The sequence below is a fragment of the Mustela putorius genome, unplaced genomic scaffold, assembly GCF_011764305.1.
Source record: "Mustela putorius furo isolate JIRA1106 unplaced genomic scaffold, ASM1176430v1.1 tig00003854_pilon_pilon_pilon, whole genome shotgun sequence".
NCBI classification, from domain to species: Eukaryota; Metazoa; Chordata; class Mammalia; order Carnivora; family Mustelidae; genus Mustela; species Mustela putorius.
This window is the reverse complement of record NW_025422006.1, coordinates 892,117-915,320: the sequence shown is the minus strand read 5'-3', so window position 1 is coordinate 915,320 and position 23,204 is coordinate 892,117. Positions and strand designations below refer to the sequence as shown.

The window sequence follows — 23,204 nt, the reverse complement described above, 5'->3', positions numbered from 1 at the left end:
CCACGCTCGTGGCGGGAGAGGCTGCGCCGTCCCACGGAATGGAGCACACCTCTCAGAACCGGCTGCCGTGCAGCTGGACGTCCTGGCCCCGGCAGGTTCTAATGGGGAGGGTGTGGACTGCGGCCCTGGAGGGGGGACGGGCGACCGTGCCGGTCCTCAGGCCCCTGCAGGGATGAGGGAACAGGCTGGCTGGGCCATAGCAGGTGTGGGCCATGGGCCGGGGCTGGCCACTGTGGGCAGACGGCACCTGGGACGCAGCGGGTGAGGGTCCCGGGACCTTGCAGAGGGCCGTGCCTCAGGGCTGGCAGAGCAGGAGCTGTGTGCAAGGGCGTCCACTTGCCCTGGACGGTGGCCCGTGTCCTGCCCCTGTGGTGAGTGGGATGTCTGCTGGTGGCCAGGAGCCATCCATACCTTCCCCACTGCCGGTCACATCCCGGGGCCCAGAAATGGGACACACAGCTCCACGGGGCTCAGGAGCGCTGTCCCCTAAGTGCTGTGGTTGTGTGGTCCTGGCTACGGAAGTTAACACTTGAATATTCCCGAGCCGGGTGACACGCAGGCCGGTGTGCCGGGAGAAAGGATTGAGTCCCTTGGGACCAGGGGACCAGGCCTGGAGCTAGCTCTGTCCCTGGGGCAGAGGAGAGGAGGTGGGTCCCAGGGGCGGCCTTGAGGGCTGCAGAGGCCAAGCCAGTGTGGAGTCCTCAGGATGCCTGGGTGGCAGCAGCGCTCCAGGCTGTCCGTGAGCCCTGCACCTGCTCCACGTGCCCAGGGAGGCTTCCTGCCTGAGATGGATTCTGGTGAGAGCCCAGCAGGGTCAAGTGTCACAGCAATGCGTGGGGACGAGGGTACCGCAGCATAGAGGGGCTCCTGTGCCTGTCGGACCGGGCATCTTCTCCAGCTCTGGATCGGTTCTTGGTTCCATCGACACACAGCTGTGGGATGTGGAGGTGCTCACATGTGACCTGGGACCTTTTTTGGGACCACCCATCCTCCTGAGGGACCCCTCCCTTCTCTGCCTCGACGGCTTCCCCCACACGGTGGCCCCACGGGCCCTGCGTCTGTGTTGGGCCTGCCGCCTCGCCCGTCCTCTGCACGGTCCCCCGGCTTCTCGGCTGGACTCAGTGGGCAGTGTCCGTGAGTCCTTGGTGGCGCCCCCTGGACCTGTGCCTCCCCCGTTGCCATCCAGGACACCGTCCCCTGAGGAGCGCCCTCGAGGCAGTGCAGACTCGGTGCAGACGGCACCGTGTTTGAGGAGTGATGACCGAAGGGCGCGGACCCTCCTCCACTCGCAGACCAGGATGAGGCAGCGATGAGCTGACGGCGGCCCGTGTCCGCTGCGAGGTCTCGGTCCCGTGTGAGCGCTCCAGCTGGGGTGGCCTTTGCCGCTGGCTGCTGGCGGGTCCAGCCCCTGCCCACCTCGGGGCGGACCCTCCCTCCCCCCGGCTTCTCTAGGCCGCCGCTGTGCGAGGTGCCCTCCTGGGCAGCATTTCAGGGCCCAGTGCCCCCGGCCGCTCTGGGCGGTCACTTACGGACAGCTTCCCGTGATCACACTGCTGCTTCCAGACGTGGGGCCCAGCCCCCGCGAACCCCTGCACCGGTGTCCTCACCTGAAACCACCTCCCCGCAGGCGGCTCCTGGGCAGGCACCGGGGACCGATCGAGTGCCGCCAGGGCTGAGAGAAGGGGGGCATCTCTGGGGACCTGGGCTGGCTTTGACCTGGAGGCGACCCCTGGCGGGGACCCTGGGAGGGGGGCTCGTGGCCCGGCCCAGCGTCCCCATGTCCACGCGCCAGCCCTCCTGCCCTCATGGCCTCCGGGTAGTGGACGTTTTCAGTGTGGCAGAGAATGGGGCTAAGCTCTCCCTGTCTGGGAAAAAATAGAAGAAACACCTTCGAGAGGATCGCCGGGGGGTGACCGCGAGGACCGAGACGCAAGGAAAACTGGGCCATGAGCAGAAAATAGAAGCAGCGGCGGGGGTGTCTGCGGGCGCCTCCCGTCAGCGGTCTCTCCGGCCGGGCCGGGCGGGCGGCACTGACCTCAGCCCCGGCCCCTCGCCTGCGTCCCGGCCACGTGCCGCTGCTCGCACGGCTGCTGCCCGTGCCCGAGTCGGGTGGAGGGCTGGCTGCCGTTCTGTCCTGTGGGGTCGAGAGATTTTGAACAGTCACGAACTTACATAAAATTTGAAAACGTTTGACGAAGAACCGTTGGAGGGGACATCCAGACTCGATGCCATGCCACCCGGTGTGGGCCTGTGGCTCTGCCCACAGACAGCAGCCTTCTCGCTCAGCTGTCTCAGCCGTCAGAACTGGGAGAGCTGCCCACGGCCTGCCTGGGGTCCTCTCATGTGTGGTGACACCTTCGTAGCAGGAGCTCCTCTGGGCGGCGATTGTCTTCGGTTACCTTGCCGTGCAGGGCACGGGGCGACTCCCTGGCGGTCACGTTGGCCGTTTGTGGGAGCACTCGGCGTGGGGCTGTGTCCTCACCATGGCCAGCCCCGGAGGACACATGTCTGTCTGCCGTCTCTGTGTGGAATGACAAGTAATGACTGTGTCCTGGGGGGGTGTAACTTTGAAACTGTGTAAATGTTCATTTTCACCAAATTTCCCATTTATTTCTATCTCTGTGGACTATGGTTTTGCTGGTGAGTTGTCTGTGACCACGCAGTATGTTACCCCAGCACAGTGCTGGAAAAGCTTAGTGTCTCACACCGTCCTCGTGGTCAGCGATCTGGGAGTAGCCGAGTGGGTCGTTCTGGTGCTGGGTCCCCATGCTGTGTGGCTGGGTGCTGGCTGTGGCTGGCCAGGGCTGAGGGTTGCTCCTGGCGGGAGACTCGATGTTCTGCCAGTGGTTGTTCTGTAGCTCACTCAGGATACAGCTTCCTGGGAGCAGGTGATCTAGGAGCGCGAGGGTGTGTGGGCAGGGACAGGTGGCACACCCACTGTGGCATCGCGTGTGGCCTCCTGCCGGGAGGGACAGCTGCATTCCCCTCACGGGCCCTTGAGGACACGGCCCTCAGCACGGCCCTCAGACCATCATGGTGTCACTGTGCATTTTTTCTTTTTTTAATAATTTTATTTATTTATTTGACAGAGATCACAAGTAGGCCGAGAGGCAGGCAGAGGGAGAGGGGAAGGCAGAGAGGAGGAAGCAGGTTCCCTGCAGATCAGAGAGCCCGATGCGGGACTCGATCCCAGGACCCCGGGATCATGACCTGAGCCGAAGGCAGAGGCTTAACCCACTGAGCCACCCAGGCGCCCCATCACTGTGCATTTTGATGCCCAGAACGTCCAGGTTTGGCCTGTGGCGTGGGCTCCTGTGTTGGTCTGTGTGTCCCCTCAGTCCTCGGAGTCTGTCCTTGCTTTGAGGCACAGTGAGGTGTCTAGGTGTCTAAGTGTCTAGGCCCCTTGTACTCCCCCCCCCCCCACACACTCACAGTGGCCAGACTCCAGGCACCACCCCAGGCCCGCCCAGGGTCCTTCACACTTGCACGCGTGCTGTGTCGCATGCTCATGTCTACATGTAGGCGTGTGTATGTCTGTTGCGCGCTGAAAGCCAGGAGCTGCTACAGGTCCTGACCAGCGCTGAGTCCTGTGCACTTTTTCCCTTTCCACATGGGGCTGCCGTGGGGACAGGGCGGAGACTGGCCTCTGCTCTTCTGTGGATTTACCAGAGATGTCCTCAGGGACAGCTGTGACACTCCCCAGAGACTCCGGGCTCCTTCACAAACACTCTCCCAACCCTCTCCTGTGTTCAGAGTTTTCTGGACATGGGTGCCTGCCTACACTCCTTCCCTCCGTGCCTTCTTGGGGAATGCCCAGGGCCCACCTGTGGAAGGCAGCTGGGGTCTCCACCCCCCCCTGCAGGCACAAGCACCCGCTGCACCCTCACTGGCCCCGGAGCCCGGCTGGGCAGGTGCAGAGGGCTTCCTGCGACTGGCCGCTGGCAGGAGGGTCTCCTAACGGGAAGACGAGGGCGTCTCTGAGGGACGGGCTGAGGGCCTGCAGAGGGACTCCTGCAGAGACCCTGTGAGCAGGAGGTGGCAGTGCAGATGGTGGGGCCCCAGGAATGACATGGTGCCTCCCTTTGCAGATCGAGTCAGGATTCTTCCACGAGAGTGACGTGAAGATTGTGGCCAAGTCCATCCGTGACCGTGTAGCGTTGATCCAGTGGCGGCGGGAGCGGATCTGGCCAGCCTTGCAGCCTCCCGAACAGCGAGACCCTGGCAGCCCCGACAAGGCCAGGGGCCCGCCCGCACCCCTGCAGGTCCAGGTGACCTACCATGCGCAGGCCGGGCCCCCGGAGTCCGAGGAACCCGAGGCGGACCAGCACCTCCTCCCCAGCGCGCTGCCGGCCAGCGCCACCTCCCTGGCCTGTGAGTGCCGCCCTCCCGGCTCCCTCTCACCCCACACGCGCTGCAGACGTGGGCCGCAGGCGTAGGCGAGCCTTCTTCTGGGGGCGGGCACTGGGTGTCCTGGGCTCCCCGAAGCCCAGCTTCTCAGGACAGGTGGGGGCAAATGGGCGGACAGATCCAGAGCCTCCCAGGCCCCAAGCCAACAGGACGGAGCGGCTCCATCCAGCCCCTTGTTCCCTGCAGAGGCTGTCAGTCCCATGCCTGGAGGGGGCGTCCCTGCGGGGACACCACTGTCCCGGGGCCTCGGACGGCTGTGGTCTCCAGTGGTCATGACAACACTCTGAGCCATGACCTTTACCGTCAGGATTATTTGTCCCCAAGATTATGTCCCTTGTAGTACCCGACCTCTGAAACCTTCACCACGTTTCCCAGAGTGTCCTCGATGGGTCGCTGGGAATCACTCTGAATCTCAGAATCCTGGGAGAGAGAACCTGTTTTCTGCACGTCCAGGCAGAACTATGTCCTGCCTTTGCCCTCAGTGGCCTAAAAATGCCGCAGGGAGCTGAGGTTCAGGACGCGGTGTTTCCTGTCCATCCTGTGAATGAGAGCCAACTAAAACGTAGCCTGCCCGGGCCGCCTTTTTCAGGTGGTTCGTGTCGAAAGACCCAAAATAGCCTGTTCGCGTTACTTAATAGGCACCTACTTCATTTATCATTAAAATTACATTAAAATTACAGCTCGCATTCTTCACAGTAGGCTGTTTAAAGTCAGAGCAGGCGCTGCCCGTCACTCGGCCGTTCGCTTGCCGTTGGCTTCCTCCCGACCGGCTCAGGTGTGCCTCGGAGAATCAAATCGCTACATCCTCTGTCCATTTCTCGATGAACCAAAAAAATTAATGAGCATAAACTTGGTGTTGGAAAAATTTCCTCGTGATGCCAGTGCCCACTTTAAAAGTGTGACTGTCGGTGGGACAGTCTGTTCCCGCCACACTCGGCTGTGGTCGGGGGTCCCTGCGCAGGCCCGGCTCCCCGTACAGACGCGGATTGTGGTTGGGTTCCTTGTGGCTGGGCGTGTAGTCTGCAGACGTCCTCTTCCTGTTGACTCGCTTCGAGCGCGGCCACGCTCTCGACACGTGTCTCCCTCGTTTGTGGTCGTTTCTGTGAAGCAGGTGTTGCGTCAAATTCAAACGGTACCGAGGGTGTGCGGGAAAGCCCTTTAGCGCGCCCACCCAGCGGCCGCTGATGTTACCTGCACTTGATGGTACCTTCCAGAAAGAAGGTGTCCGTGTGATTTCTCACACATCCACATGCGTGTGCGTACACGGACACCTGCACTCCCATCTGTCCGTCCGTCCTGCCACACCCGCACAGACGTCTGCCCCATGCTCTGGTCAGAATACAAGGCGCATGCTCCGTTGTCGCTCTGGCCATGGTGTGTGGGGGTGGCCTGGAAGCTCCGTACCTTGTAAAGGAGAAATGATGGGACTCCAGGCTGCACACACATCGCTGGGGAAGGGACCCGATGGGCGGGCAGACACGCTTGGGCGCGGAGGAAGGTATGGCACATGTGGAGGTAGCGTTCCCCGCCACACGGTGTATGACAGCCTACCTCAGCTTGTACCCTCTCAGCGAGAGTGTGTGCACCAGCTCCCAGCGGCTGCAGGAGGTACAAAGGTGTTTTTTTTATTTTTCAGTTTATTTTTAGAGAATGTGCGTGTCTGGGGAGGGACAGAGGGAGAGAAAGAAAATCCCAAGTAGCACCCCTCTGAGCGCAAAGCCCGACACCCACGACCCTGAGGTCATGACTGGACCTGAAACCAAGAGCTGGGTGCTCAGCCGACTGTGCCACCAGGTGCCCCTAAAGATGACTTCTATGTTAATTTTCTTTTTAAAAAGATTTTACTTATTTGGCAGAGACACAGTGAGAGAGAGAACAGGTACTGGGGAGAGGGAGAAGCAGGCTTTCCCCCAAGCAGGGAGCCTGATTCTGGACTCGATCCCAGGACCCTGGAATCATGACATGAGCTGAAGGCAGACGCTTAACAGACTAAGCCCCGAGGCACTGCAATTAATTTTTATTATAGAAATAGCAAACACATTCCCCTTAAAAATTTACAGTGCTACATGTATGATTAGAGTTGGTTTATGTAAGATTTGTCAAGTTTGTACGTGTTTCTTTTCTCACACACACAGTTTGTCTTTGTGTTTGTATTTCTCTTTGTCTCTATCTCTGTATTTCTGTGTGTATCTGTCTCTGCATGTCTGTTTTTTATCTGTGTCTCTGTCTCTGTGTTTCTGTTCCTGTGTGTGTATCTCTGTCTCTATGTGTCTCTGTATGTCTCTCTGTATCTCTCAGTCTCTGTCTCTATGTGTGTGTCTTTGCATGTCTCTGTGTCTTTTTCTTTCCCCATGTGTCTGTCTCCATCTCTCTCTGTGTAGGTCAACTTGACTGCCTGCTGCCTTGTTACCAGTCAGCGCCGCTGGCTGGGTTGGTTCTGTGCAGTCGGGCTTTGGCGTGTGTGTGTCTTCCCAAGCTGAAGTCGGCCCTGATCAGCCCCTGGGAGAGGTTATTTTGATGTAAAGCCAGCAGGATTCCCTTTTACTCCATTCGCTTGAATTATAAATGGACACGGATGCTGGCATCCTGGGAGGCGCCTGTGTGGAAGTGCCCGGTGTGGGGGTGGCAAGTCGCGCTGTGTGTGTGGTTTCTGGAGATGCCATTTCATGCGGGGTTTTGGTGTCCCTGCTCGCTGGCCTGGCCAAGGGGGCGGCCATCTTCCCAGGTGCTCCCTGGGGAGGTGAGCCTGTGGCTGTGGGCTGTGCCTCGTGTGCATGTGGCTCCGTCCACAGTGGCCCACTTTGATGGACTGTGGGCACAGGGTCAGGGGAGGCTGGCCTCTGGGAGGCCTCCTGGGGCTGCAGAGCCTCTGGTCTCCCAGGCCAGCCTCCCTGCGGGGTGGGGGCCTTGTCAGCCCCATTCTCCAGCCGGCTCAGACCCAGGCCTGTGGCGTGAGGACCAGGTTTGAACCCAGCTCTTCCTGCTTTGGCTTTTTGCTGTGGTGGTGAAGGTGGTCAGAGTCCCTCCCTGTGAAATACAGGTGACCCTGGTTTCTGCTGAACTGCGCACACCCACCATCAGCCTCCTAAGAGCTCACTGAGCTCTCCCTCCCAGGGTCCCAGGGTCCCAGGGTCCCAGGCTCAGGTGGGGGACGGGTGAGGTCCCTGTTTGTGGCCGGGGTGGATGCGGCTGGGCTTCCTTCAGAGGACTGTGTGAGGGACCCACCTGGGATCATGGCACTGGTAGGGCTGGCCCCCGATGCCAGGCGGTGGTGGGGTGGGGCGCCAGGGCGTCTCTGGTTGGGTTCCAGCCCCCTCCCCCTGCCATCCTGGGATCGATGGTCTGGAGTGACATGCACTTACGACTCGGGGGGCCAGGGGACTTGACGTCGGCATTCCTGCGGCCTGTGTGGCTTTGGGGGTGTCTGCTCTGAACTGTGCCCTTGTGCTCCCCAGCGGACAGCACCTTTGACAGCGGCCAGGGCTCCACGGTGTACTCGGACTCGCAGAGCAGCCAGCAGAGTGTGGTGCTGGGCTCGCTGGCGGACGCAGCACCGCCGCCCGTCCAGTGTGTGTGCAGCCCCCCCGTGAGCGTCAGCGTCAGCGACGGCCCCGTCCTGCCCTACAGCCTGCCCTCGCTGGGGACCTACCAGCAGCCTGCCGCGGTGAGTTGGCCCGCCCCCCGGGCCCCACGCCCCCCGGGCCCCGCGTCCCATAGACCCCACATCCCACAGGCTCTTTGGGCTGCAGCGGCCTGTGGTCAGGCCCCTGAGAAGGCCGTCCTTGGGGGTCACTGCAGGCTGCAACAGGTAGGAGACCAGGAACGCAGAGCCCAAGGGAGAGCCGGGCCTCAGAGCTGTGACAGAGCCAGCAGGGTTTCATCCTGTGGCCGGGCCGGGGCCGCAGAGGAGCGTTCAGGCGTGTCCACCCCTGGAGGTGTTCAGTGTCTCCTGGCCGCTCTCCACCCGACAGCACGTGGCCACTGAATGTTGGAAGCAGGAGAGCATCGGGATTGTGGGAAATGGTTCAGTGACCTTTGAAAAACCCAAGGGGTGGTTCGTGAGGAGCCGCCCTGGGGCAGGGGACCCAGATGGAGCTAGGCCAGGGGTCGCGTGCAGGGGTCGCGCCTCAGAGCCCGTGCTCATCCCAGAGGAAACATGTCCCTGTTCCCTGGTCCCAGGAGGCCTGCCGCGGAGCGCTGGCCCTGAGTGAGCGGTGGAGTGTCCGGAGGGACAGTGAGGCCCCCAGGCCCCTTCCCGTCCTGGCGCTGCCCGAGCCCCGTCCCTGTCCTCTAGGGCTGGCCAGTCCCCCAGGAAGAACAGCCAGTGCCCTTGCCTCTGCGGGTGGCCCAGACTCCTTTCTCGCTGCTATTTGTAGCTTTGCTGGTTTCATGAGATGAAACAAGACACGTTTTAAATGGTGGGAGGAACTTGTTTAGGAAAAGGCAGATTTTCACCCCAGATCGAGGCTGGTTGGCCTTGAGTGGCCAGTCCCAGGGCAGAGCAGGAATGTTTCACTGTCCTTCATTGCTCCTGGGTGCAAGGTCAGGGCTTCCCTGGCCGCTGTGTACCCTCTGCTCAGGCCCTCGTGGTGCCGGGCAGGGGACACCCCACATGGGTGAGGCCAGAGCACTCTGTCCCATGTCCCTGCCTGTTTACAGGCAGTTCCCTGGGATAGACGGGGGTGGGGAGTGCCCTGAGGATACCTGCCATTCCCTCTCCCCACTGCTGGGGGGAACCGGGGGAGGTGTCGGCCACCAACCACTCTGAGGCCTCCAGGCTCCTGAGCTACTGCCTCCCTCTGGGCTCCTGTGCTGTGGTCTCAGAGAAATGTCCCTCCCTGTGCTGTTCTTGTAGAGCACCTACTGTGAAGGGTGAAGGAAGGAAGGTCTCAGCTCCCAGAAAACCAGGGGCCTCCCCGGGTCGGCATGGAGGCCTGGGCCTGCTGCCCCACATGCCCTCTCCATGTTCAAACCCGCTTCCTCTGTGGCCCCACTATTTCCAGGTCTACCCCAGAAAGAGGTCTTGCCTATAAAGACCTCAGTCTGTATCGGCAGGATCAGGATTCTGGAGAACAGAGCCCAGCCCCCTCATTAACCCCAAAGTGAACACGTTTAGTCAGTTCCTTGATAGCATCCACCATCCAGTGCTCAGATCGCGGCCTCTTGCTTGCGCAGTGTCCGCGCTGCCATAGGCAGCAAGGACTCGTGTCTGCCGCCCAGTCCTCCTGGTGGCCGCACTGCCGGGCATCCCGCCTCTGTTCCCCTCTGTTCACATTTTTCTGTGTGCTGTTTGTGACGCATCTGCGAGCGCGTGTTTTATCCAGACCTAGAGACGGAAAGCAAGTGCATCTGTATCTCTCTCCCACTGATGGTTGTAACCAGTGTCCCTCCCTGGTTCTGCAAATTCCCTTAGGCCATTTTTTTAAATGATTGCGTTATATGCCACAGAACTGAAGTTCCAGAACATTCCTTGGTTGGGAGTAGTGGCCAATCTCAGGGGCCTCCCCATCTCACTTTGTGCCTAGGGAAGAGTCCCTGTTAGGGTGACAGGCATGGGGAATGAGGGATGGGCCCCTGCAGCTGTGGAGCGCAAGCTGGGTGGGGGCCTTCGGGCAGCTGGTAAGCCAGTCGTCCGACCTCTCTGCAGCCGGGCCTGCCAGTGGCCTCCGTCCCACCCCCAGCCCGCCCTCCGCTCCCTCAGCAGCATTTCCCGGAGCCGGCCATGAGCTTTGCCCCCGTGCCGACGGGCCCAGGCCAGCCTGTGCCCCCTGGCCACCAGGTAAGTGTGGGCTGCCCCTGCCCGGCCCCATCATAGGTGCCTCAGTTTCTCCCGCTCTGGGTGGGTGACAGGGTCTGCTGGCCCAGGCCCCTTTTGCCTCTTCTCTGCGGCTCCCCGGGGCCTGCGGTGCAGATGGGAGTGGGGCCCCTGGGTCCACAGCATGTGGAAGGGCACTAGTTGCGCAGAGGGATTCCCCCGGATCGGCGTGTCTCGGGGTCCAGGCTGGGTGTGTGTGTGTGCGTGTGTGTGTGGGAGTCGATTTTCTCCATCATGTGTAAGCACGTGGTCGGAGGGGGTGTCTCAGCAGGACGCTGGTCTGAGAGAAGCCCCCCCTCTCCCCAGCCTCCCCCGCTGGCCCAGCCGGCGCCCCTGCCACCTGTCCTGGCCCCACCATCCGTGGGCCCTCTCCCGCCGGTGCCCCCCCATCTGCCTCCCTACCTAGCTCCGACGTCCCAGGTGGTGGCCCCCACGCAGCTGAAGCCCCTCCAGATGCCAGCAGCGTCTCTGCAGCCGCTGTCTCAAGTGCCTGCTCAGGTACGTCCCGCCCCGCCCCTGCCCCTCGCGTCTCCTGTCTGGCTGGTCCCTCTCCGGCCTCTGTGCTGCAGATGCTCCTGGGCTTGTGGGTCAGGACCGCTCCCTGGGGACGGGGTGGCTGTGTCCACCTGCCCTTGGCATCTCCCGGGGATGTCCAGGTCAGGGAGAGGTTTGGTCCAGGGTCAGGGCCAGGGAGGAGCAGGGCGCTACAGCCACCGTCTGTCCCAGCGTCCGCCAAGCCGTGCTGACTGTCCTCCTGGGATGTCTATGGCTTCGGGTGACGGGTGACACTAGATGGCGTGTGGTACCCGGGAGCCGTCTCCCAGGCTGACGCCATCCACGGCTTTCATCTCATGGGTCCTTCCGACTGTGGACCCTGGCAGGACACAGCCGCAACGTGCCTCCTCGGGTAGGAGATGTGAGTGTCCTGAAGTTTGTGGACACCACCCAGAAGCTTCCTATCACCGGGCCTCGCCCTATCACAGCCACATCGGGTTGTGTTCACTGTCTCGCTGAGTCCCTGCTTGCTCTGCGGTACACAGACGTTGGCTCATGGACCGTGACTGATTTGTAATTGTGCAAAGGCGCACGTCTCGTGAGGACGCTCATGCGCCGGCCACCAGAAGGGGTTAAAGAGGATCGCTGGAGACTCTGGAATGTCAGACATGCTCCCTCCAGGAATCAGATGCTGGGGGTCTCCAGGATGGAGGACCAGGCATGGAAGGTTCCAGAGCTCCACTGTGGGAGAGGCCTGCTCCCCAGGCCCCACAGCACGGGGGCATAGCCTCCACGCATGGGGGCTCAAGGCCATGCTTACCCTGACACAGACCGCCACAGGATTTGGTCTCTGTGTGTGTGTGTTTGGATCTTTGGGGCCAATCTGGAGACTCGGACGGTCCCGGCTCCCCGAATGAAAACATGCCAGAGCCGCAGAGCTGCTGCTCCCTGCTCTGACCCTTTGGACTTCAGCCACTGGTTGTCATGGTAGACACCCGTCAGCACAGGAGAGACGGCAGCGTTGTGGCCCTTCTGTGGCATTGGGGGGTTCTCCAAGGTCCTCTTTGAACCGGGTTTGTGGTCCGGTTCCTTCCGGCAGCGTGGGTGTGCCATGGGTGGGACGGAGCCCTGGTGATGCTGAGGTGTTCCTGTGTCTTTCAGGTGCCTCCGCTTCCTGTGGGGCCCCCCGTTGTGCCCCCCGTTGCGCCCCTGGCCTCCATTGACAGCCTGCCCGCAGCTCTCCCCGACCTGCCGGCCGCCAGCGGGCCCACCGTGCCCGCCCCCTCGCAGTATTTCTCTCCCGCCGTCATCTTGCCCAGCCTCCCGCTCAGCGCGGCCGCTGCCCCCCTACCCGCGTCGCCAGCCCTGCCTCTGCAGGCCGTCAAGCTGCCCCACCCCGCTGGGGCGCCAGTGGCGGTGCCGTGCCGGACCATTGTGCCAAACGTGGCTGCCACCGCCACCGCTATCCCTCTGCTGGCCGTGGCGCCGCAGGGTGTGGCCGCCCTGTCCATTCACCCTGCCGCCGTGGCCCAGCTCCCGGCCCAGCCCGTGTACCCGGCGGCCTTCCCGCAGATGGTGCCCAGCGACATCCCACCGTCTCCCCTCCACGTGGCACAGACCGTGCGGGCCGCCCCTCCGCAGCCGGCGCCCCCCACCCTGCCACAGCCCCACCAGCCTGGCCTCATCCGCCCTCCTGAGCAGGCTGCTCCGGCCAGTGGGGCGGGAAGCCAGGTAATCCAGCTGCCATGTCGGGCCTGCCCTCTGGGTGCCGGCAGATGTCTCTGGCATCTAAGTCTAAGGCGTGAGATCCGGGGGGCAGGGGGTGGGGAGAGTAGGCAGCTGTGGTCCTCGGCTGTGGCTTCTCTGGAGTGTGTAGGGGGTTGGCCTCCTCCAGAGCTGTGGGAACGGGCGTGACCAAGGATTCCGCCATCGGGCCCATCCGAGGGTCAGTTGCAGCCGCTCGTGGTGGGGGGGGTGCCTGGCCGTGGTGGGGGGCATGACCGGCTGTGCAGGGCATTGCGGCACCGGCCCTCCCTTGGGGGGGGGGTCTGGCGGCCTCGGCATGGTGATGTCTGCTCCGGTGTGGGCTCAGCAGCCAGGCAGTGAGGCCGACCGGGCTCTGTGGGGCACAGAGCAGGCAAGGATGATGTCCAGGGTCAGGTGGGACTTTGGGCTGCTTGTCATGCTGACAGTGACGGCATGAGGGTCACAGCCTCCCCAGGGCTCCACACACCTGTAAGCCCGTGCATGGTTTCGAGCTCCAGGGCTGTTTCCCAATCTCGCATAAGGAGAAGAGCTGGAGGGGGGCCATCCCACCTGGCCCCATGCCCCACCTTGCAGCCTGTTACCTGGGGCCTCTCACTTGGGGCCCCCCTACCTTGCACCCTGTTTTGTAGGGCCTCCCACCCGGGCCCCCCCACTTTGCACTGTGTTTCCTGGGGGCCTCTCACCTGGGGCCCCTTGAACCTTGCAGCCTGGTTCCTAAGGCCTCTTACTTGGGGGTCCCCCCACCTGGCTCTAAGCCTCAGCCACGGTGTGCAAGCAGTAAGCCCGTGGCCTTCCGAGCTTGGACTGCTCTCCTTTGTGGTGGGACCAGTAGCTGCCTTGAGGCTTCGTGGTGGAGAGCCATCCCCAGAGCATGTGGAGGTTCCGGGTGTCATTCTGCGCTGATCCTTCTGGATCTGGTCTGGAACAAGACCCCTGTGCTGAGAGCACACGGGCTCTCTGGGCTGCTGACGCTCAGCATCTGATTCCGGAAGGGATTGGTACTTGGTGAAGGGAGGGGTCGTCTGGGCTGACGACCAGGTATGAGGGGGCGCCGCAGTCTGGCACGGGGCCGTACAAGCACATGCCAGGTCTGTCACCCGGGCTAGCCTGGGTTAGGTGCACAGGGTTGCTGGCCCAGGCAGCGGCTGGAGGAGGCGTGGTGTGCTCAGAGGTTGTTGGTCAGGCCTGGCGGCCTCCCCACCCTCTGTGGCTTATTGACACACTGGGCCGGCCGCCTCACGGGCTTCCCTATGCTGAGAGCAGACGCCCCTGAACACAGCAGCTGGGGGTCCTTCCGGGGCAGACAGGCTGCTGGGCTGCGGCGCCCTGGTGCTGAGCCGTCCCCCCAGCAGGGCCGACAGCAGACCTTCCCATTCCTGACCTTGTCCCGGAGCTGGGGCTGGATGGAGGCTCCCACTCATCCACGCGGGGACCCGCCTGCCGCCTGTCTCAACCATCCCACCAGGAGCTTTCACAGAAGGGACTGTGAGGAGCCAGCCCACGGATGGCCGGTCCCCGGTCCCGGTCCCTCTCCTACGTGGCTGACAAGGCTGGGAAAGGATGCAGCGTGGGGGTCAGGCCCCTCGGGTGGCAGCGGAGAGCCGTATTTGGTGCTAGGTACATGCCGGCTCTAGAGCCCCAGCTGGCCTCAGCTACAGGTTCATTAACGAAGCGTGGTTTTAGGTTTGCTTGGATGCGAATAGGGACCTGAGGGTTTCTGCGGAGTCCGTGTAGCTACACGCTCAGGCTGGGGTGGACTGGAGCGGGACAGCCGGTGTGCTCGCCCACCTTGGTCCAGGACCCTTGGCACAGGCGTGGCTGGCCCTCCGACTTGCATCCCTGTCCCCTGTGCCTCCAGATCCTACTTGGCCACCCGCCTGCATACGCTGCTGAGGTCGCCGCCCAGGTCCCCATGGCGCCTGCGCCGGCCGCCGTCCTCTCCCCACCTTTGCCAGAGGTGTTGCCGCCTGCTGTCCCTGAGGTGCCTCAGCTCCCCAGCTCCCTGGCCCCTGCAGTGGTGGTGGCACCTCAGAGCCTGCCTGTCCAGACCGCGCCACTCCTGCCACCTGCTACCCAGCCACCGCCGCCCTCTGGGCCCGGGATTGCCAGCCCCTGCCCAGCTGTGCAGCTAACGGTGGAGCCAGCACCAGAGGTGTGTGCCCCTGCCCTCCGGGCTCAGCCCCTGACACCTGACCCCAGTGGCCCCCTGTGTGGTGACGTCACAGCTCTAAAAGCCACCGTGCACTCAGGAAGGCAGAAGTGTGTGTCCCGGGACGGCTGTTTTAACTGTTCTCTTCTGTCGGACACATTACCTTTCCTTGAAGGCATCTGGCTAGAGACCACGGTGTTTACACGTGGATTTGCAGGGCCTTCCCTTGGGGGCCGTGGAAGGCCTGTGGCAAGTGTCCCTGGCCCTGTGTGCTCCCCACGGGGAAGATCAAAGTGGGGTAGCATACTGGCCAAGAAGAGGGGAGGATTTCGACTTTTAGGACCTGCACGAGATAAAAACCCTTATGCCTGCCTCGTGTGGTTGGCTTTCTGGGCTGGGGACAGCAGCTGTCTGAGGGGGACAGGAGGCTGGGTGCTGCTGTGCCATGGTGACCTATCGTCCCATCTACGGTTCTGTTGCAGGAGCAGGCCTCCCAGGACAAGCAGCCCGGCCCCCCGCAGAGCTGTGAGAGGTAACGGCTATTGGCCCCTGGGGACAGTGGAGGTGGCCACAGGCTCACAGTCCGCTCAGCCCACCCACTGCGACCTCACACAGACCCCACCCATCTTCTCTTCATGAGTCAGGCCCTCTAGACGCATTTCCAAGCCTGACTTGGTCCCCTGGGGTCTGGCTGTCATGTGCTCCCTCTGTGTCCTGAGTCCTGGTGCCTGTTTGTGGTGACCAGGATGTTCTAGAAGGGAGAGGCAGTGGACAAAGAGTCAGCGGGCCTGGGGGCCTGGGGAGGCTGGGAGAGCAGGGCAGAGTATGGCCCAACCCTGCAGACCCCCAGCACCGTGGCCACCTGTCCTCTCCTGGTCACCGAACACATCAGCCGGGGACGGACTGGATGTAGGAAATGGCTGTTTCCCAGTGCGCTGGCTCCAAATTCGGTGCAAATCCTTCTCAACCCTGCAGTAGTCCCAGGGGGTTGTCCAGCTTTCATTGCCGTTACACAGATGGGGAAACTGAGGCACAGGGGAGTATTTTTCCTGATTTTGTCATTTGCTATGACCCTGTGGGGCCTGGGTCACTGGTCAGGATTCAGGCCAAAGGTCCCAGGTCAGACAGTGCTTGAGTTCCCATGACCCCAGTGCCACCCGAGACAGAATAGCAGGGGTATGGGGCCCTGAAGGTGGGGTCAGGGCTGGCTCCGGGCCCTCCAGGTTTTCTGGCTGTTTCCTGAAAAACCAAGCTTCCCACGTGAGGCTGGTCTGCAGGTTGCTGTCACATTCTCGGTTTTCACACAGCTACGGAGGTTCTGATGTCACCTCTGGCAGAGAGATGAGTGACAGCTGTGAGGGTGCGTTCGGCGGGGGGAGGCTGGAAGGCAAGGCCGCCCGGAAACATCACCGCCGGTCGACGCGCGCGCGCTCCCGCCAGGAGAGAGCCAGCCGCCCCCGGCTGACCATCCTGAACGTGAGTGGCCCGGCAGGGAGGGCCCGCAGGCGTAGGGCTCCCCGGACGCGGCCTGCTCCTGGTCTCACCACCTGAGTGTCCCGTAGGTGTGCAACACGGGTGACAAGATGGTGGAGTGCCAGCTGGAGACACACAACCACAAGATGGTGACATTCAAGTTTGACCTGGATGGGGACGCACCTGATGAGATCGCCACCTACATGGTGAGGCTGGGTGGCTTCCTGGTCAGCAAGGCCATCTCCCCTGTCCGTGGGGCACACGACTGCCGGCCTTCCCCGGCCCCTGGCCCCCGGCTCTCTGCAGAGCCGGCCCCCCCGGCTGGGGCTTCCTCGGGCTGAGTGCGGAGCACACATGAGGCAGACCCGTCAGGGACGACCTGGCGCATGCCCCTGCCCGTGGCGCGTCCCCCAGCAGGACTGCCTGTGCTGTTGCAGGTGGAGCACGACTTCATCCTGCAGGCTGAGCGGGAGACGTTCATTGAACAGATGAAAGACGTCATGGACAAGGCAGAGGACATGCTCAGTGAGGACACAGACATTGACCGTGGCTCCGACCCGGGGATGAGCCCACCGCATCTCAGCACCTGCGGCCTGGGTACCGGGGAGGTGAGTCCCGGGTGTGGGGTTCCAAAAGGGTCAGGGCTGGCTGATGCCCCGGGCCTGCCGGAGGCGGCTGCGGGTCACACAGTGTCAGGTGAGGCGGCCGGGGGGTGGGGGGGTGAGCGCCTTCAGTTCAGTTGGAAACGTCTGAGCTTCAGAGGCCCCTCGGGTGTTGTGAGGCCACAGTGTGTTTGGCAGCACGTTCTGTTTCACGTGGTCTGCTGACTTCTGACCCTTTGCCTCCACCAGGAGAGCCGCCAGTCCCAAGCAAACGCCCCTGTATATCAGCAGAACGGTACGTGTGCCTTCCGGGCCCGCCTGCCCGCCAGACCCACTCTGGAGGAGGCATCTCCATCCCCATGCTTCCCGTGTCTCTTAGTAGGCATTCCGTCAGACCCCGCTGCGTGTGTCGTGAAGGGGTCTGGCCGTCACACAGTTGGGGGGGGCGGGGGTTGCTGCACTATGGGGTGAGCATCTCCCCAGGCGTGGGGAGGGCTGCTGTGAGGGGCTGGGTCTGGCGCTGGTGGGGCCGAGCATGCCGGGGACTCCCCGCTGCCTCCTGTTGTCCCGGCTGGCGTCACCCCTTCGCGGACGGCACTGCAGGCATCCCAGGAGCTCACCCCATGTTTGGGGGGTGTTGTGTGAGCCCCAGGCTGCCAATAGCCCGAGTGGGCTGCACATGCCCCACCCCCCACAACTGACTTGAGTTCCCCAGACAGGTCTGGTGCTGATGGTGAGGGGTTCCATTGGCCATGGGAGAAATTCACTGGTCTCTCCTGCTGTTTTGGTCCCGCTCCGTAGTCCTGCACACAGGGAAGAGGTGGTTTATCATCTGCCCCGTGGCTGAGCACCCAGCGGCAGAGGCCCCGGAATCCTCACCTCCCCTTCCTCCGAGCTCCGTGCAGCCAGAAGCCAGCCCAGGTAGGAGCAGCTAGAAGTTCCAAGCCTTTCTCCCCTGTAACTTGGGATGCTGGCGCCCCCGGCCCAGTCACCCTGCAGCCCAGAGTAGCCTGTGGACCCCATCACATCTGCATCCGTAGCCTGGTTTTCCACCTGATGAGCCCCATCAGGGTGGTGCTCGGCTTGAGCCAGTCCTTACCTTCCTGGTGCAGGTGGCCCACCCGGGCTGCTCAGGTGTGCGCTGGGAGAGCTTTGCCCTCGCTGTCACTGGTGTGGGCGTGTGGCTCCCACATCTCACTCCTTCCCACTGTGTGACCCACCTGCAGCGACCTGATCCTTCTGGCTCCACTTGCTCTGGAGGGTGGGGTGGGAAAGTCCCTTTCAGTGCCAATACTCTGATTTTAAAACGTCCCTGAGGAAATCCGCCCGATAATGATGTGCCCCCATGTGCACAGACGCTAGCAAGCTTGCCCTTGGGGCTGTCGCTTAAATCCTGATTCTTTGGTCCTTTGGGAGGCTGAAAATAGTCGCTTGAACAGATTCTGGGTTTAATTCCCTGTAAGCTGGCAGGAAAAAGTTGCCAATTATGTAACTTGACCTAACTTTGTGGCACATTTGTGAAAAATATTTGTGAATCATTTTTCGTTTTGTATTGTGTGTTTCCCATGACTGCCGTCATGCTTTTAGAGGTTTTTCCTATGGGGAAAGGGTCATCCTAGTAAGAAAATCCCAGCGGAGCCAAGAACAGGTCTGGTGACCTCAGATGAAGGGTCAGGTCCAACCTGGGTGAAGGATCAGGGGGGCAGCAGCATCGTCTGCAGAGGCTCCGTTTGCAGTAAGAGCGCACTCAATTGCTACGTCTTGACTTTAATGCATACCCACATGGTTAACTGAGGGGAGAAAGACCCTTCTAGACATAAAGCTGATTTTCGGTGTGTGGCAGGGATTCACGGGACGTGCCCAAGGTAAGCCCTAGTTCCTTCTTCTGTGCACTGATCTCAAGAAACTTTTGGGAATCTGTTTATTTAAAAAAAAAAAAAAAAAAAAAAAAGGCGTGGGTGGGGAGTTAGCTACTTCCAAGGATGGCAGATCTGTTCATTTGGGTGAACCATTCACTGAGGGTGACCAGAGAAGCGGGATGAATTATAAAGATCGTCGGCTTGAAGGTATTTGAGCGTCTCAAGACCGTGCAGATCAGGCCGGGGCCCAGGGTGGGATGGAGACCAGGGAGCCCGATGCTAGTTCGGTTCCCCTGGGGGCAGCTCCCGTTCCTGTAGGGTGACTGAGAGGCTGAGCACTGAAGCTTCTGCAGTTCAACAGCCCAGAGAAAAGGGGCGGAGTCCTGCTGGCAGAGTGACAGGACAGGCAGAGAGATGCCTGCTTTGGGGTGATCTTAGGGCGGCTTCTGTGTGCCCAGGCAGGAGCACTCCGGTCCTTCCTGCAGGAAGACAGCACCACTCTGGACCTCACAGTTGTACAGCTTTATGAACACACTATTTGACTCATAATAAAAAATAACTAGGCTGAGAATCCTGGTTCTGGGCAAGACAGAGTGTGCACAGCACACCAGCCCTTCACTTACTGAGCCTAGCTATGGGCAGGGCTCAGCTCTCTGAGACATGGGAAGTAAGTAGCAACAGGAGGATGGGGAAGTGTGCCAGAATGCCAGGGATTCCTGGGCTAGTGGTGAGCTTAGCATTTCCAACTTCGGTGCCTCCTGGCCCGAGGTCAGGGCAGCGTGAAGCCTGGGAGTGAGTGCTGGGTAAGACAGGGAAGCTCCAGAAGACGTCTGCTAGTTTCGCCTTGCAGAGCAGGAAGAAGAAGGAGCTCCTGAAGCTCGGAGCTTAGGTCCCTCGCTGTTTTCTTTGTCCCTTCGCTTGTGCCCAAGCCCTCAGACAGTTCTGGGCGGTAGCAGCAGGAACAGGCGCCAACACAGTGATAGGGGAGAGCCCTTCTCTCTGCTGGGTGGAGCCAGGGCTCAAAGGGTACAGAACCAAAATCCATTGCTTTTTTTCCCTTTCTGTTCAGCCACTTGGCTCTGCTCAGTTGTGGAAGTGGATGGTTCTCTCTAGGGAGTTGGAAAGGGGAGTCCCACGGGTCAGGGAGATCATGAAAAAGGAGGAGCTTGGGAAAGTAACCCCATAAAGTTGTTGATGAACTCCTGGGTTCACCCCTGACCTGTGTATGTATGGATTTGATTCTAATTAGCATATAATAAGCTGAGAACTGAGTTGATGGCTAGACTGGCCCGAGAGCTACACACATTTCAGGTCGGATTAGAACAGCACAGGCACTGAAAACCAAACTGACGCTATAGCCACAGAAGATGAGTTGTAACTCGCAGCCTAAACCCAAGTAGGTCAGCTACTTGCTAAAGGAACAATATTAGCCAATCACCACAGGATATAAAGAGACTGAGTGTCTCATAATATTTAAAATCCAATCCAATCTGATCTAACCAGTGCAATCCAAATACTTATCAAATGAGAAACTATAAAAATGCCAACTTGCATTGGAAAAATACACCCAACACTTGGCAATAGCAAGATAAAATAGATGTTGGGATGATCCCACAAAGAATTTAAAGAAACTATTGTAAATATGCCTCAGCAAGCAGTTACAAACATTGTTAAAACAAATGTAAAGTGGAAAGTACCTGTGAAGATGTGGGATACAAAGAGGAGAGACATGGAAACTTGAAAACTGAAAACTAAGATACCTGAACAAATCAGAACTTAGAAAAAAATGAACAGAGCTTCACGGCCTGTGGAATAGCCATGGAGATCTAACATTTGTGTCAACAGACCCAGAAGCAGAAGAGAAAGAGTGCAATGCTGAAAAAATATGAGGAAATAATACGGAAAACTTCCCAAGTTTGGTAAAAGACAAACCTGTAGATTGAAGGAGTGGAATGAATCCTTAAAAGGTACAAACCCCCAAAAATCCATACCTGGACACATCAATAAACTGCTGAGAAATAAAGATAAAAAGTGGTGAAAGCAGCCAGAGGAAAAGGATGCAAGGCCTGGAGGGAAACAGTGGTTAAATGACTGCAGATTTCTCACCAGAAACCATGTAGTCCAGAAGCAAGTGGCACAGCATTTCTGAAGCATTGAAGGAAAAAAACCTATCAACTCAGAAATCTGTTTTCAGAGAAAATATTCCTCAGGAATGAATCTGAAGAAAAATTCCTAGGTTAACAAAAACAGAATTTGTTCTATAATTTGTAGAATTTGTGCTCTAAAAGAATTGGTAAAGATCTTCAGACAGAAGGGAAATAATAGCAGAAGAGACACTTGGAACACAAGGACTGCAGGAAGAAGAACAGAAATGGTAAATATCTAGATGACAGTGATAGACTTCTCTTCTTGAGTTCTTCAAAACAGGATTGATGCTGGTAACAAAAAATTATAATATTGTCTGACGGAGCTTTTAATGTATGTAAACAGAATAAAGAAACTATGGTAGGAGAGGGTGAAGTGCCTTCGAAGTTGAAAGTATTTCTACATTCCGACTGAAGTGGTAAAATACTGACTCTAAGTAGACTGTGGAAAGACTTGCTGATTTGGATACATTTTATTCCCTTTTCTTGTCTGATTGCTATGGTTAGGATTTCTGTTACTGTGCTGAATAAAAGTGGTGACATTGGAGATCCTTACTTTATTCCTGACCTTAGGGGAAAGGCTTTCAGTTTTTTTCTGTTGAGGATGATGTTGGCTGTAGATTTTTCTTTTCCTTTTTAAAAAAGATTTATTTATTTTAGAGAGGGGTGGGGGGCAGGGAGAAAGAGAGAGAGAGAGAGAGAATCTCAAGCAGATTCCCTGCTGACTGTAGAGTCCGAGGTAGGGCTCAGTCTCATGTCCCTGAGATCATAACCTGAGCTAGGTTCAGGAGCTCAGGTAAACCAGGAGGTGGACGCTTAACCAACTGAAACATCCAGGTGCCCAGGCTGTAGATTTTTCATATATGGCCTTTATTATGTTGAGGTATGTTCCTTCCAAACTTTATTTTGTTGAAGGTTTTGATGATGACTGGATGTAGTGCTGAGTCTCGTGCTTTTTCTGCATCTACTGAAATGATCATATGGTTCCTACTCTTTCTCTTACTGATATGTGATGTATCATGTAGATTGATTTCCCAATATCGAACCAACTTGCAGCCCAGAAATAAATCCCACTTGATCATAGTGAATGATTTTTTTTTTAAAAATGTACTGTTGGATTCAGTTTGCTAATATTTGGTTAAAGATTTTTGGATCTGTGCTCATCAGGGATACTGGCCAATAGTTTTTTTTGTTTGTTTTTTGTTTTTTTTTTAGTGTTGTCTTTTTCTGGCTTTTGGTATCAGGATAATGCTGCCTCATGGAATGAATATGGAAGTTTCCCTTCCTCTTTTAGTTTTTAAAATAGTTTGAGAAGAATAGGTATCAACTCTTTTTAAATGTTTGGTAAAATTCACCTGTGCAACTACCTGGTCCTGGGCTTTTGTTGTTGGGACTTCTGTTTTTTGGGAATTTTTTGATTACTGATTCTTTGCTGGTAATCTGTCTGTTAAAATTTTCTGTTTCTTCCTGAGTCAGTTGTGGAAGGTTATTTTTCTAGGAATGTATCCATTTCTTCTAGGTTGTCTAATTTGTTGACATACAGTTTTTCATGATATTCTTTTATACTTGTTTTTTTCTGTGGTGTTGGTTGTTACTACTCTTCTCTCATTTGGGGTTTATTTATTTGAATCCTTTTTTTCTTGATTAGATTGGCTACAGGTTTATCAATTTTGATTTTTTTTCAAAGAACAGATACTTGTTTCATTGATCTGTTCTATTTTTTAGTTTCTGTATCATTTATTTCTGCTCTAATTGTTATTATTTCCTCCCTTTTGCTGGTTTTAGGTTTTTTCTTCTAGCTCCTTTAGGTATATGGTTAGATAGTTTAAGAATTTCTTTCCTGAGGTCAGCCTGTATTGCTATATACTTCCCTCTTGGAACCACTTTTGCGACATCCCTAAGGTTTTGAAGTGTTGTTTCCATTTTCATTTGTTTTTATCCACCTTAAAATTTCTTCTTTTATTTCTTGGTTGACCCATTCATTGCGTCATAGCATGTAATTTAATCTCCACGTGTTTGTGGTCTTTCTGTTTTTGTGTTTTGTTGTGTTTTTTTCCCTTGTGGTCGACTTCTAGTTTCATAGTATTGTGGTTGGAAAAGGTGCATGGTATGACTTTGATCTTTCTGAATTTGTTGAGGCTTGTTTTGTGGCCTAATATGTGATATATTCTGGAGAATGTTCCATTTTCACTTGAATGTGTATTCTGTTCTAGGATGGAATATTCTCTGTGCATCTGTTATGTTCATCTTATCCAGTATGTCACTCAAAGCCAATGTTTACCTTGTTGATTCTTTTGTTTTGATGATCTGTCCACTGATATAAGTGGGGTGTTGAAGTCCCCTACTGTTATTGTGTTATTAGCAATGAGTTCCTTTATGTTTGCTTTTAACTTTTCTCTGTGTTTGGGTGCTCCATGATGGATGCATAAATATTTACAATTATCGTTTCTTGTTGGAGTGTCTTTGTTATTATATAGCATACCTCTTTGTTTC

The 23,204-nt window shown here is 57.8% G+C and overlaps 1 protein-coding gene across 11 annotated transcripts in view; it reads left to right on the top strand.

The window, feature by feature from the left end:
* The window catches only part of WNK2 (WNK lysine deficient protein kinase 2), a 118,169-nt gene that overhangs the window by 39,291 nt on the left and 55,674 nt on the right, over positions 1-23,204 (top strand). For 10 of the 11 annotated variants that reach the window (XM_045064977.1, XM_045064973.1, XM_045064974.1 and 7 more), the window contains 12 exons: positions 4,089-4,371; positions 7,863-8,071; positions 10,055-10,186; positions 10,529-10,720; positions 11,879-12,448; positions 14,343-14,636; positions 15,116-15,165; positions 15,941-16,109; positions 16,196-16,312; positions 16,544-16,714; positions 16,958-17,003; positions 17,510-17,629. In XM_045064977.1, coding sequence (XP_044920912.1) covers positions 4,089-4,371; positions 7,863-8,071; positions 10,055-10,186; positions 10,529-10,720; positions 11,879-12,448; positions 14,343-14,636; positions 15,116-15,165; positions 15,941-16,109; positions 16,196-16,312; positions 16,544-16,714; positions 16,958-17,003; positions 17,510-17,629 — 2,353 coding nt within the window. The remainder of the gene's footprint in view (positions 1-4,088; positions 4,372-7,862; positions 8,072-10,054; positions 10,187-10,528; positions 10,721-11,878; positions 12,449-14,342; positions 14,637-15,115; positions 15,166-15,940; positions 16,110-16,195; positions 16,313-16,543; positions 16,715-16,957; positions 17,004-17,509; positions 17,630-23,204) is intronic. The other variant, XM_045064970.1, reaches the window with a different exon arrangement.